This window comes from Rana temporaria, chromosome 10 (assembly GCF_905171775.1).
Source record: "Rana temporaria chromosome 10, aRanTem1.1, whole genome shotgun sequence".
In the NCBI taxonomy this organism is placed as follows: Eukaryota; Metazoa; Chordata; class Amphibia; order Anura; family Ranidae; genus Rana; species Rana temporaria.
In genome coordinates, this window is record NC_053498.1 from 32,527,071 (window position 1) to 32,542,791 (window position 15,721).

General features: G+C 45.1%; 1 protein-coding gene across 2 annotated transcripts in view; it reads left to right on the forward strand.

Annotated features, from left to right (window-relative positions):
• LOC120916497 (calumenin-like) overlaps positions 1-15,721 on the forward strand; it is a 35,958-nt gene that overhangs the window by 10,317 nt on the left and 9,920 nt on the right. The window contains exon 3 of one of the 2 annotated variants that reach the window (XM_040327496.1): positions 9,460-9,653. In XM_040327496.1, coding sequence (XP_040183430.1) covers positions 9,460-9,653 — 194 coding nt within the window. Of the gene's footprint in view, positions 1-9,459; positions 9,654-9,704; positions 9,899-15,721 lie in introns of both variants that reach the window. The other variant, XM_040327494.1, reaches the window with a different exon arrangement.

Here is a 15,721-nt window from a genome sequence, read left to right on the forward strand (position 1 = left end):
GTTATAGGGAACATTTATAAAGGTTATTTGTACCAAAGCAACGGCCTGGAAAAAAATGACCATTTGTCTGGAATCCTTCCTGTGCAAGAGCTGTGCACTTCCTCGTGTGTGAGTGTGCCTATGCACTTGTGTTTGTGTGTTTGTTTGTTTGTTTTTGTTTGTTTGTTTTTGTTTGTTTGTTTTTGTGTGTTTCTTTTCGTGTGTTTCTTTTTGTGTGTTTGTGTTGATTTTTAAGCAAATAGCATGCAGATTTCTTAATCTGGGGTTTAGCTGCTGGATGGATATAGCCGTGTGAGGAGAATAAATAAAAATAATATATGTATATATAATAAAATGATGAAGTCGTTGCTAACAGATGCAGAAAGTCTGCTGGGTGACACGAGGTCTCATACTAGTCTTATACTAGTGTGGTCTCTGGAAGCATAGCGGAGTTCAGTGATTTGATGTCAGCACAGAGACTGCCTTCAGAGGAGGTACAGCCTGGATTTCCCACCCAACACAAAGCCTGGGGGGAGTCGGAACATTCCAGACTGTTAACGTGGCACTCTCCACTTTTTTTTTCCTTGTCTTTTAAGGGAAGAATAGGAAGTCCTTAAATAGGAAACCATCCCAACCCTGCTTTGGAAAAAGTGCTTTTAATTTTCTGCATATGCCATGTGATTAAGGTTCCCGGTGATCACAATGGTTTGCATACATTTTATTGAATAATTTGCTTTCTAATCTCTTTTATTTGATAGTAGTGGATTGCAGAATTTGGTGTTCTGCTAATCACAAGTGGCTGAGTTCACCATAATGACTACATTGAGGTGGATCAGTATAGCTGCAGGCTTTAAAGACTCATAGCTAGTTTCAGAGACAGTTACGCCAGTGTATCAGTAGATACGCCGTCGTAACTCTGAATCTACGCCGTCGTAAATTTAAGCGTATTCTGGAAACCAGATACGCTTAAATTAGGCTAAGGTACGAGCGGCGTAAGTCTCCTACGCCGTCGTATCTTAGGGTGCATATTTACGCTGGCCGCTAGGTGGCGCGCCTGTTGAGTTCAGCGTAGAATATGCAAATGACTAGATACGCCGATTCAGAAACGTACGTGCGCCCGTCGCAATTAGTTACGCCGTTTACGTTAGAGATGCACCGGCGTAAAGATAAAGCTGCTCCCTAGGTGACGCAGCCCATGCAAGGTATGGACGTCGGAACAAGCCTATCTTTTTACGTCGTTTGCGTAAGTCATACGCGAATAGGGCTGGACGTAGATTACGTTCACGTTGAAACGGCGTACTTTGGAGCAATGCACACTGAGATATGTCCACGGACGGCGCATGCGCCGTTCTGAAAAACCGTCAATCACGTCAGGTCATGATCATTTACATAAAACACGCCCCTCTGTTCCTCATTTGAATTAGGCGCGCTTAGGCCGGCCTATTTACGCTACGCCGCCGTAACTTAGGAGGCAAGTGCTTTGTGAATACAGCACTTGCCTCTCTGACTTACGGCGGCGTAGCGTATATGCGATACGCTACGCCGGCTCACAGTTAAGCCATTCTCTCTGAATCTAGCTATCAGTCCACCCAGAAGTGATTTTCTGTATGTGTGAAGCCCTGTGAACAGGTCATCTGAATAATCAAATGGTGACATTGTTCTTGTCCACTTGCCATCTACCTTTGCATGAGCGGAAGCAATTGCTTGTCCTGCTGGATTGTCCATAATATCTTTATTAAATGCATTTTAAAAAATTCAATAGGTAGAGATATGAACAGCCAGGTGCTGAGATCCCCATACCCCTCTGAGACGTATAAGAAATAGTAACATGTTTAAGACTATAAAAATATTACACTTGTGTTATCTGACCTATTAAGTTTACAGTAATTGGACCTAAAATGCGGTTCTACCTTTCATTTTACATGAAATACAAAATAGCTCCACCCAAAACGGACAATTCAGCTATAGATGGATGTTGATGATTCTCATATAAGGTGGGCACTCCATGGGGAAAGACATGCCTACCAGAGTTCTACTCCTTCTATCTGCAATTGGCAAGAGTTAAAAGTAGATGGACTCTGTTGGGCTTAATCCTAACTGTAACTGACATACTGTATGTTTAGCATGAGCTTTCCCTTTAGTGAGAATAATAAGACAAGTTTGGACAACTCGTGGTTTCTCAGCTGCAGAACGATCATACTGTCAGGTCCCAGCATGTACTGTTCGCTTTTTTGAGAATGTTTGATGGCCCATTTACACCAGGTGCATTGGGTAGCTATTTAGTGCAAGTTCACTGCCTCCCCATTGCAAGAAGAGGCAATATGCCTTGTCTCCAGTGTGGCCAGTTCACACCACTGCATTGCAGTGGATGCAGGTGATGTGCACTGAAAAGTACTGCATTTCTCAGCATAGCACGGGTTAAAGCATGTCCGAAAAAAAAACTTTATGATAAAAAAAAAAAAAACTTTCAATAAAGCATGATTCACAAAAAAATAAATAATAATAAATAAACCGTGCAATGCGCCGGGATCCGTTCATCAACACTGCGCTGGTCCAGCTGCATCGCACCACACACCAGCTGCTGCATTGTAATTTATATTGTAGTGAATGGACTCTTAGGGGCAGATTCTGATAGATTTGCGTAAAAATGCGGCAGAGTAACGTATCTCATTTACGTTACGCCGCCGCAAGTTTTAGGCCAGGTTCACACCTATGCGAATTGAGTGCGGCTTAAACCGCATCTAATTCGCAGGACATTTCAAAATACATTGTTTTCAATGAGGCTGGTTCACATATGTGCGATGCATCCGCACTGCGCATTGCCTCCAAACCGTGTGCGGTTTTTATGTCTTGCGGTGCGGCTCAGTTGCGAATTCAGTCCCATTATCTTCTATGGGTACGTAGCTGAATTCGCAGATGTGTTCATTTCTCTTCAGTATTTGTCTCATTCAGTTCAATACACTTCCCCCCTCCCCCTCCCCTCTCCCAGGTCTCCAAATTCGCACCTGATCTGCAGCTAAAACGCAGTTGATCTGCAGAACACCTTATAGAGAAATTCGCAAAGAACGCCACGCACTAGTGTGATTCAGGCCTAACGGGCAAGTGCTTGATTCACAAAGCACTTGCCTGTAAAGTTGCAGCGGCGTATCGTAAATCCCCCGGCGCAAGCCCGCCTAATTCAAATGACCCGGGTAGGGGGTGTGGATCATTTAAATTAGGCGCGTTCCTGCGCCGAACATACTGCGCATGCGCCGTCCCTAAAATTTCCCGACGTGCATTGCGCGAAATGACGTCGCAAGGACGTCATTGGCTTCGACGTTAACGTAAATGGCGTCAGTGCCATTCACGGACGACTTACGCAAACAACGTAAATTTTTAGATTTCGACGCGGGAACGACGGCCATACTTAACATTGGTTGCCCCTCATATAGCAGGGGCAACTTTACGCGTCGCAAAAGATACGGAAACGTCGTAACTTCACTGCGTCGACCGCGCGTACGTTCGGGAATTTCGCGTAAATAGCTAATTTGCATAGACGACTGGGAAAACGACGGAGACGACACCTAGCGGCGGAAAAAAAAATTGCATCTAAGATCCGACAGCGTAAGAGCCTTACGCCTGTCAGATCTAATGGATATCTATGCGTAACTGATTCTATCAATCAGTCGCATAGATACAACGGCCCAGATTAGGACTTACGACGGCGCAAATGGCGTTGCGCCGTCGTAAGCCCTTTCAGAATCTGGGCCAAAGTCATTATTGCCATATAAATTACAATTCTTACAACTTGGGCACCTTTGACACTGGTACGACCTAAAAGTCGCACGACTTTCTTGTTTCCCGGACATTTGAATGTTTGTACTATTGTTTTTCTTTGTCAAACAGAATGAAAACATATTTGACTCTAAAAGTCGCACGACTGATGCGACTTGAAGCAATGCCTGCCTAATCTTGAGGTCTATGGACCTCAAGTCGCATCAAAGTCAGACCAATGTAATGCAGGGACTACTTTGAAGTCACACAGATATGAACGGTAATCATTGGAAAGTGTGAAAGGGGCCTTACTCTTTTTCCAATGTTTTTCTTTCCTTTCTTTCCTTTCCTTTCCTTTCTTATTCCATTTCCTGTTTATCCTCATTTGCCTGTAAAAGATGTCAGTTGAGAGTTGGTCATTTTTCAGACAGATGTCCAAATTCTGATTTCCCTAGCATTGCATCGTTTTCGTTTAACGGTCAGTAATGGTTAAAAAAAAAAATGTTACGTTCCCAACACGTCACATTTGCTTGTGCTTTCAACCAAACTGTCAAATCAACAAATGGCTGGTGTCCTATTTGATCACATGTGTAACAACATGGCAAGTGGAAATCAAACGAGGCTAAGATAGCCTGGGAGAAGTTGACAGCAGCTTAGGGCCCAGATTCTCAAAGGGCTTACGACGGCGCAACGCAATGTACGCCGTCGTAAGATTACGCATAGATAACCATTAGATCCGTCGTAAGATTACGCATAGATAACCATTAGATCCGTCGTAAGATTACGCATAGATAACCATTAGATCCGACAGGCATAAGGCTCTTACGCTGTCGGATCTTAAATGCAATTTTTTTTTTTCGCCGCTAGGTGTCGCCTCCGTCGTTTTCCCCATCGAGTATGCAAAATACGCGAATTCCCGAACGTACGCGCGGTCGACGCAGTGAAGTTACGACGTTTACGTTAGATTTGCGACGCGTAAAGTTGCCCCTGCTATATGAGGGGCAACCAATGTTAAGTATGGCTGTCGTTCCCGCGTCGAAATTTAAAAATTTACGTTGTTTGCGTAAGTCGTCCGTGAATGGGGCTGGACGCCATTTATGTTCACGTCGAAACCAATGACGTCCTTGCGACGTCATTTGGAGCAATGCACACTGGGATATTTTCCGGACGGCTCATGCGCAGTACGTTCGGCGCGGGAACGCGACTAATTTAAATGCTCCGGCTCATTTGAATTAGGCGGGCTTGCGCCGGGGGATTTACGCTACGCGGCCGCAACTTTACAGGCAAGTTCTTTGTGAATAAAGCACTTGCCTGTAAAACGTGCGGTGGCGTAACGTAAATTACATAAGTTACGCTGCCGCAGTTTTACGCCCATCTACGAGAATCTGGGCCACGGAGTTTAACCTCCACTTCATTGTAATGAGGGGGTTGAGCTGGCCATACATGTTAAGTGGAACCTAATCGCAACTGAACTATCAAGCAAATGGCTGGTGCCCTAACCTATGTGCATCACCATGGCAACTGCAGAGAAAACCAAGGCTAAGATGGCTGCTTCCTTGACCATAAATTATGGGAGCATTTATTTAGTTCTGCTTTTAGGTTGACTTTTTGTTCTGAAACGACGAAACCACATAATTCCCCTATCCATGCTAAATGGTATGGATGGAAAAGTCTGTAGTGCCAGCTATAGTGTTCTGACAGATGGCTCTGGTGGCTGTCAGAATACTTGGTGTCTTCCTCTGATTGGATGCAGGCGCTGTTCATCAGATAATTTTCCATTCAAGTTTATTGAAAACTCAACGTTTGTTGAGTTGGGTAATGTAGGGCCACCCATGAATTTTAGCCAATTGAGTAGGAATCAGGTGAAATTGGATCCTTGTATTCTGAACTTCACTGCAGCAACACATTGTGGGATTTAACTTTTAAAAGAACAAAGTATCATTCAGTTTATGCAAAAATCTGATATTTGGATTTATTTTTTCATCAAGGCAGAGATGTGGACACAGAAGACTGCTCAGCCGCAGTCAGCCATCAGCAAATCCTCCTTAGCACAAGTGAAGGGAGCTCCTGTCCTTGTAAGGATATTGGCAGAGAGAGGAAAGGGACAGCCAGGCCCATAAGGATTATTAATTCATAAGAAGTGATTCTCTGTTCAATTGTATGCTTGATTTTTTGTCAGGGAGTGTATAAAGTACATAAAAAAAAAAAATCCTTTCTAAAGCTCTGGTGCCCAACCTACAGCCTGAGGGCCACATGTAGCCCCCTTTTGGTACTTGTTGTGCAGCCCCTTTTAGGCTCTAGCAGCCTGAGAGAGAAGCATTCCCTTTTTGTAAAGGGGCAATAATAACTTTGGTCTCACTCTTTGGCAGTCCCATGTATTATGTCCCCAGTCTATCTCCTGTTGTGTCTTTCAGCTCCAGTCACCCATGTTACATGTTTGCAGTCTGATCCATCTCCTCTATCTATGAAGGGTCTAATGCCGCATACAGACGGTCGTTTTTTGTGATGAAAAAAAATGACGTTTTTGAAAACGTCATTTAAAATGATAGTGTGTGGGGAAAATGTCGTTTTATGTCTTCAGAAAAACGACCAAAAAAAAATTCAAACATGCTCGAATTTTTTGTGTCGTTTTTCAAAATGTCATTTTTTGTGTCAATGAAAATGATAGTGTGTGGGCAAAACGACGTTTTTAAACCCGCACATGCCCAGAAGCAAGTTTTGAGACGGGAGGTAAAACTACCATTCATAATGGAGTAAGCACATTCATCACGCTGTAACAGAAAAAAAAGCACGAATCGTCTTTTACTAACAAGTAATCAGCTAAAAGCAGCCTCAAGGCGAATAGAACTTCCCCTTTAGAGTGCCGTCGCTTTGTTCATCATTTTTCAAAATGATGGTCGTATGCTACATTGTTTTTGAAAATGAAGTTTCAAAAATGTTGTTTTTTTTTTCATCACTTCAAACGTCATTTTTTTTTCATCACAAAAAACGACTGTCTGTATGCGGCATTATAGTCTTCTGTTGTATACTGAACATTATGGTCCAGATTCACGTAGATCGGCGCATCTTTGAGCGGGGCGTAACGTATCCTATTTACGTTACGCCTCCGCAACTTAGATGGGCAAGTGCAGTATTCTCAAAGCACTTGCTCCGTAAGTTGCGGCGGCGTAGCGTAAATAGGCCGGCGTAAGCCTGCCTAATTCAAATGTGGAACAGTGTGACCCAACGTGATTGACGTTTTTCACGAACGGCGCATGCGCTGTCCGTGGAATATCCCAGTGTGCATTGCTCCAATGTACGCCGCAAGGACGTATTGGTTTCAACGTGAACGTAAAATGGCGTCCAGCCCCATTCACAAAGTATAGCAGGGGTAACTTTACGCCGGGAAAAGCCCAACGTAAACAACGTATCTGTACTGCGTCGGCCAGGCGTACGTTTGTGAATTCGCGTATCTAGCTGATTTACATATTTCTAGGCGTAAATCAGCGTACACGCCCCTAGCGGCCAGCGTAAACATGCAGTTAAGATCCTATGGCGTAAGAGACTTACGCCGGTCGGATCTAATAGAAATCTATGCGTAACTGATTCTATGAATCGGGCGCATAGATACGACGGCTCAGACTCAGAGATACGACGGCGTATCTGGAGATACGCCGTCGTATCTCCTTTGAGAATCTGGGCCTATGTCTGAGCATTTGAAATTGTCAGTTACAGTTGAGGCTTTCTACACCTTATAAGTTGACAACCTCTGATCTAAAGTATATCTATAAATAATATATATCTAAAGTCAAGATTTCCCTTCACATCCTGTCCTGTTGGCTCTCCAGGAAGTGAGAGAAGTCCTGTCTTACAGAGTTTGGATGATAGCTAGTGTCCCAGTTGTATTTCCCTGCTACCGCTAATCAAAATTTTGGATTTGCCCCCTGCTTTTTTTTTTCAAGGTCACGTTAGTATTAAGGACAGTTAACCGGCCACAGATGAGTCAGTTCTTTTCGTTCAACCAGTGGGACAGATGGAGGAATCCTTCCTACCGTGTCTTTGTATTCTGACAGCAGGGAGACTTGCCTGCAATCAGAATGCACTGATCAGCACTGCAATTTATAGCCTGCGGTGCCGATCTAGTGCACATTTTTTAACGGTGGTTGAACAGAAGTTGATCAGCAGATCGACTTCTGTTTAACCACAGTGGCCATATATGAATCTAATTTTGTCTGGTCCCTGCTGAACCGGACAAATTTCAATCCAGGTATGGCGGCTTTAGAGAGTGAATCGCCTAGTGTGGACAAAGATACCAATAACAACCTGACCGTGGTACTAATGCCTCACCAGCCTATCTATATCGAAGAGTCTGTTCACTCATTACTTTGGGATGTGCTGTGCAACCGTGTCTGGCACCATCCCAAAGCAAATACAAGATAATTGCCTTGTTTTCTATAAAGTCAATTCACACCACAAAGCTCTGAAAAGAAGTGCTGCAAAAGTATTACAGCCTAGAATTGCCTACATACCCCCATCCTGCAACTGCAGCCCCCATAAAAGGCTATGCAAATGAATACATTTTGAAAGTCAGTATTTGCATATTTCTAGACCTAACCCCAAGTTGACTATTCTGGAGCTTTGCAGTTGGTTGCTCAGGCACTAAGCACTGTATTGTGGGAGGCAGAGAGCAGTGTTGCCTATGCCCGTATAGGGCAACACTGTATCTTGGCCTAGGCCGACAAGGCCTAGGGCAGCACTTTGCAGCGGGGCATCACGAAAAGAGTCCCCGTGGCTTGTGCTACACTTTTTTTAGTGTAGCGCCAGTCTTGGGGCGGACTGGGCCGGGAGGCAAATCGGACTAGTGCCCCCATAAAGCGGCCATACTACTGCTGGTATAATACTGGCAGAGCCACCATCGGTGGGGGGGCAGCCCACACACATGGAGGAGGCTAGGGCATAAGACCCCAACCAATGAGTTGTTGTGTGGGCAGGCGGCGTTCCACAACTGTGTGTGGGGGGGGGGGGGGTTGCATTGCTTCTAGTTTTGACTGTCCTAACATAACAGTGGACCTCTCACCTGAGTTTTCAGCTAGAGCAGGGATCCTCAAACTACGGCCCTCCAGCTGTTGCAGAACTACACATCCCATGAGGCATTGGAACACACTGACATTCACAGACATGACTAAGCATGATGGAAATTGTAGTTCCTGAACAACTGGAGGGCCATAGTTTGAAGACCCATGCGCTAGAGAGAGACAGATGCCAATGTCGGGAGGCTAAAAACTGTCAGAAAGTCAGCTGACGGGCTCCATAGCACAACAGAAAGCTATAGTAAATCCTTGCGAATTAAGGGACTCTACTGCCCCAAGGCCCTCGGTACTAGTGTCCTTACTGGAAAATGTCAGGGTGGGTCTTAAATGGGGGTATGGCCTTGACAGGAAGGGGTGGGTATTTAAATTGGGGGTGCACGAGTTTAGTCATGCCTAGGGCAGCACAAAACATATAGGGCATAGGCAACACTGCTCTCTGCCCCCCACGTAAACATCATATTTTTCTTTTCTCCAGGCTAAAGTGGCAGATCATGGTGGCTTGAGAGTATTGGCAGTGTGAATGTTGACCACCTTCCAGTAGTCTTTGGCTAATTAATTGTGCCTTTTTACAAAGCAGAAGCATAACTTTAATTTCTTTTTTTTTTTATAAGTACAGATCCCGTTCAACTTTATTCAATTAAGTTTTGGTCCATTGCAGGAAAATGTTTGATAAGATTGACAGCAATAATGATACCTATGTCACGGCGGCTGAACTCCTGGTGTGGATTAAGTTTGTACACAGGCGCTTTGTCTCAGAAGATGTAGTTAAACAAATGGCGATGGTTGATAAGAACCGGGACAGCTTTGTGTCTTGGGAGGAGTACTACAATCACACTTACTCCCATCTGATAGGTGAGACTTCTTTTTCTATTTCTTCTAATGTGACCCTTCTTTCTTCTCCAGGAAGATAGTTGATAAAATCGACAGAGACAAGGATGGTTTTATTACCAACCATGAGCTGAAGGATTGGATCGGTCATACCCAGAACCGTTATATCTATGAGAACGTTAACAAGCACTGGAGGGATTATGACAAAAACAAAGATGATAAGATCAGTTGGGAGGAATACAAGAATACTACCTATGGGTATGCCGCAGGTAAGGGAATGATAGCAATGCCTGTGCCATTCTCTCGCCTTTAAAACTGCCCTTGCTTATTGATGGTTGTAGAAAGTGGCCATGATCGGGAAGACTGATTTGCATGACTTCTACTTCTCTATTGGATGAATAAACTGTCACTCCACCTAGTGCTGTTACAACTTGCTTGGCTGTGCCACTTGGACTTGAACGCTGCTTGCAATATTAAAATGATGCTCGTAATTCTTCTGCTCTTCAAAAACCTCTTTCTATCATAATCCCTTTTCTCAGACATGCTCTTTAGTGTGACCATGATCAAGATTTATACTATGCCATTCGATTTATTGCACTAAATACATATGTATATTGTTCTATCTGAGATGACTAGGGACTTTTTGGTCTGATAACTGGTCGAATTATTAATATAGGCAAAGAACTTGCTGCTATGGCTGTTCTTTGTTCAGTAAACTTCTATTGTCTTCAGCAGCTATACCATTGACCCGGTTGGGTTTTCCAAGAGAACCTGTCCTAATCCCGTACCAAGATTGTACATCTAAGTTCATCCATGATGTCTGCACATTGGCTTCCTAGGCTCTTTTGGGTGCAGTTGGTGAAGGGTCTCATTCCAGGCTTTTGCTTTCATTCTCTTATTGGGCTACTGTAAGGTGGAGAGGAAGTGTATTCGTACAGAGACATCAGAGCTAAAACATTGTCTGTATTTGTAATCTTGTCTAAGGAAGGAAGAAGTGAAAATAAACATGGTACTAGGTATTGGCACCTTACAGCGTGCTTTGCTCATGTAGGAAAGAGAAACAGGTTTCTTTTAATCTGATCTCCATGATTAATGTCCCTTTAACCATACCGGGCCTATTCTGGCACTTCTCTACTGTGTGTGTGTGTGTGTGTGTGTGTGTGTGTGTGTGTGTGTGTGTGTGTGTGTGTGTGTATGTATGTATATGTATATGTATATATATGTATATATATATATATATATATATATATATATATATATGTATATATATATATGTATATGTATGTGTGTGTGTGTGTGTGTATGTATGTTGTAAGGTTGGGGGTTATTAGCTCTCGTGGTATGGGCGTTTTTTCAGCGATTCACTCCAGCCAGGAACTATGGTTAAGGGCATGGTAGCCCACTTTTATTAAAAAGGCAAAAATAAGTCCAAACAAACGTTTTCCCACGCAGGGGTTCTTCTCCATCAAATATACAATAGAAAATGCTAGTCCTCCTCTGGCTCTCTGTAGCAGTACCTCTGCTCTTTATCCTGGTTGCCCAGACCAGCGGACTCCTCAACATAGACCGCTTCCCTTCAGCGTCTACAGCTCTGCCTCTTGCAGTCACCGTTCTGGCTGTCTCCTACAGCCTCTCTGATTCCTGGAGACCTCCTGTCTCTTCCAGGAGCTGTCTCCAACTGGGAGCCATGAGGTCTTCCCACACACTCATTATAAAGGGCTGTGCTCACCTGAGCACACACACCCTGCTGGTAATGAACAAAGCCTGGATTACCAAAACCTGGAGAAAGCTGCAAAAGCAGTCTTCTCCAGTCCACAGCTATGTTCTGTAGTTTTGCACATCTCAAGTGTGCATACCCTGGGTCTATTTTACCATCACAGTAGCTCCTACTGTTGCATACCTCCCCCCCTTGTTTTGAACCCGTAGGGGGCGGAACACACAAGCCTGAATCCTTGATTGGGCCTACGCAGCGAACAGCTGGCGCAGAGGTGCCCGAATCTTTTTTTCGGGTGCGTTTCCAGGCACGCCCTATCCTGGATCGGAACGGGGTCCTACCATTCTGTATCCCCAGCCTACTCCCTCTGTCCTTGGGGTTCCTGAACTCATGTTTCTTTTCTGGTGGCCCCCTGCCTTTCCTGCTACTTTTGGGTGTACCAACTTTTGCCAGCTCACACTTTTCCATATCCCAATGTTTGTTCCTCTCCATACTATATTTTAGAGTGTCTCCGGGTACCCCAACTTGTACCTCTTTGTAGGTGAGAGACAAAATATCTGCTTTTGCTGTGTCCGTATCTGGCCCTTCCTTCTTAGTTGTAACGGGTGAGGCAGTATCCGCGCCATTTACAAAACACTGCTCAGCCGCATCTCGGACCACATTAGCAGACATTTCCATCACCGCATCAGGCGGAGAGACCTCTGATGTCTCCAGCAGCCCCCCAGAGTGCCTTCCGTACTGAACTGTATGCGGAAGCACCCTCACAGGAAACTGGGAGATCACCTGCCACACTATCAGAAAGCACTGTACTAACCAGTTCCACTGGTGACTAATTTTAACCGGCACAGGTTGCACTACCTGGCTCCATCCATTGGTACCACGCAGTACCACCACCTCTGACTGTAATGGAGGCACCCAGGTATACAAGGACTGTGCTTTCACCAGTTCAAGCAAATCCACTAGCATATCTGTAATTTCTACACACTCCACATCAATATGCCAAACATTTTTGGGGACCTTAACCTTATTAGAGACATGGAGGGGCTCATTCACTGCAGCTTGGGGTTCCGAGACCTTTAAAGGGGCATCCACCTCACTGGAGGTAGCCACCACAGCCGGATGCTCCCCTGGAACACTGTCCAAATTTAGCATCACTTGTTTCCCCATGTACACTGCATGCTTCATTCTGTCAGTTTCATCACCAACATCCTCATATGACTGCGGCCTCGTCCTAGTCTCCCTCTGAAGGACATCCTGACTATCTCGCCACTCTGAGGTTTTTAAGTCATGTGACACCTTGCTAAGTTTTGGGCTTTTTCCCTCCAACCATTTTTTACCAGGATCCTTCTCAGATCCTAGAAGTTCCTCAAACCTCAGGAAACCTTCCCCAGAATTACCCTCCTGAACCTCTAGGGGGCCTACTTCTGCTTTACCTTTTACCTCTGTGTCAAACCCATCATTCCCTGTCTCGCTACAATTTTCAGGGTTTTCTACAACCAGATCAACTTGACCAAGACCATCATGTCTACCATTATTTTTGATGTCACCCATGGCAACCATACCATCAAAAATCGCCAACATGCTACATTTTTCATCATGGTCAGAAACATCAATGCATTTGTCATATTTAATTTCACCCATGTTCCGCAGGGCAGTGTCTGGAGAGGAACTGCACCCAGCGGAGTGGTTGTCTCCGGCAGCTTCAGTATACACCAACTCCACTGGCATGAGATCCTCTGCCAGCAACTGTCCCGACCGCTGAACATCACATAACACAACATTTGGATCTTTGACTACAATCAGTTCACTTATTGCTGTGCCCTCTGGCACTTCCACCAACATCAGCTCATTTGGCATGGCACCATCCATTACCACATCATTAGAACCTTTGTGGATCACAGACATGACCTCTTCTGTGCGTTCGCCGTTACTTGGCGCTTCCATCTTGTGAGCAACATCATCTGCAGCAGCAAATGCACCATTGCATACAAGTTGCTCTGCAGGTCCTTCATCTGGCACTGCAGAAATCATGTCTGCTCCACTCTTACCAACAGAGGCCTTTTCCAACAAAGCCAACAGGCTTTTTGTCAATCTGTCCCAATCTGTTATCTCTGCGCTACCAGAGGGACAGAGTGGCTCAGCAACAGACACATTGCAAACATCACTTTTGTGTAAACCAGACTGTGGTAATACATTTTTAACCATTGCAGGCTGCAATACCACACTCTCACCTTCTGGTGGCGCTTCATTAAATGCATGAAGACCTTCACACCTGTCATTGCCAGACAGCATTAAGACACTTCCATCATGAGTGTTTTCAAACATATTAGTTTTAGCATTTAACATTTCATTATTACCATGTTCAGGTACCGTCTTATCCTTCAGAGTGGCACCATAGCTGTCCCAGGCAACCTCCGGCTCCAAAACGCAGAGCTCCCTGGGGGTTTCTAGGGACACCTCTGTGGCCTTCATCACGGTTGCTAGGGGAGATAGCACATCTTTAACTGTATTCATATCAACATTTATATCTCTAGTGAGGTGCACTAGCCCATTAGCAGCTGGGCCATCAACTTTAGCCAACACAATATCAGTTTTACCCATCACATTGTCATATTCAAGTTTACCACTTGCCTCCCCACTGAACAGGGCACTGCAGCGAGGAAAGTCCTTTTCCACACAGACAGTGGATCTCCCATTTGGGGTCACTGCAACTCCAGTGTGCACATTCACATAGTCAATCTTTTCCATGCATTTACCAGCAACAGTCTTACCGATCACTGTAACGGGGGCTGCCATGTTCATTTGAGTACGTTGTCTTTCACTGGCCAACTCTCCCTGGTGGCCATGGGATGAAACTGCAGCAGCAATTTCTGACTCCTTAGCACCCCCAGGAGGCACAACAAAAAACTCCTTGTTGCCAGGGGAGACGGCAAATATATTTTCACAGGAAACTGGCTCAGCCTCATTATCTCCAGGTGCACCCCAGAATCTAGGGCAAGACAATATTTCATGCCCCAGCTGGCCACATTCCAGGCATGGTACATTTTTACACATATCTTTAATGGGATGCCTCTTTACATCTCCACAGTAGCTCCTCCTTCCGGTTGACATTTGATCTCTCGTTGCCAAGGGAGATGGCACTCTTCCAGCTGTACTTTGCTGACTCTCCCAAACGCAGCGACTTTGCGATCCTTGAAACATTGTTGCTTTCAACTTGCCACGATCCTTTGTCGGCAATTCGTTTCTCACGTGGTTTGCAGACTTGATATCTCCACCGTTGCTACGGGCAACCACATACCTCTCGAACTTTGTATGCGACTTTTGGACACTCCTGGCACTCAAATTAGGTTTTCCAAACATTGTCGCAGACCTTTGTTTGGCCATGTCACCTTGTCTTGGAGACTGAGACAAAGGGCACTTGGAGACAACATGCCCCCACTCACTGCACCGCAAACAGCGCTCTTGCTTCATAGCCTTAGCAGGGCTTCCCCAACTGCATCCTCTTTCAACCTTAGGACTTTGCACATTAACAGCTGGCCTGCTTGTACTAGCGTTACCAGGGGCAACCACATGCACTTCCCCTTTAACTGGCGTTAGTTTAGCAAAAAACAGTCTGCAGTACTCTCCGGCAGGCTCAAACCCTTGCATCATCTTTGCAGTCACTCCACCAAACTTTTGCACCGTCCAGCAAAAATGAAGCACTGTCACTTTAAAGCAAGTTGCTTTTCACTTCATGCAAGCTCTCCTCAGCTGCACACAGATTGTGCTGTCTCAAGCACACAAACACAGTTCATATAACAGATGAACTTACTTTTGCAGAGATCTCCAGTTCTGCCAAGATTGTCCTTTCACAGGTACATAACCTGCAATGCCTTTTGCCTGGCTGCACTTCCACACACAGCCAACAGTTCCTAACGTGAACTCACTGTGGAGCAAGGACCCGGATGCCACCGTCTTGTGCCCGCATTCTCCACCACTTGTAAGGTTGGGGGTTATTAGCTCTCGTGGTATGGGCGTTTTTTCAGCGATTCACTCCAGCCAGGAACTATGGTTAAGGGCATGGTAGCCCACTTTTATTAAAAAGGCAAAAATAAGTCCAAACAAACGTTTTCCCACGCAGGGGTTCTTCTCCATCAAATATACAATAGAAAATGCTAGTCCTCCTCTGGCTCTCTGTAGCAGTACCTCTGCTCTTTATCCTGGTTGCCCAGACCAGCGGACTCCTCAACATAGACCGCTTCCCTTCAGCGTCTACAGCTCTGCCTCTTGCAGTCACCGTTCTGGCTGTCTCCTACAGCCTCTCTGATTCCTGGAGACCTCCTGTCTCTTCCAGGAGCTGTCTCCAACTGGGAGCCATGAGGTCTTCCCACACACTCAT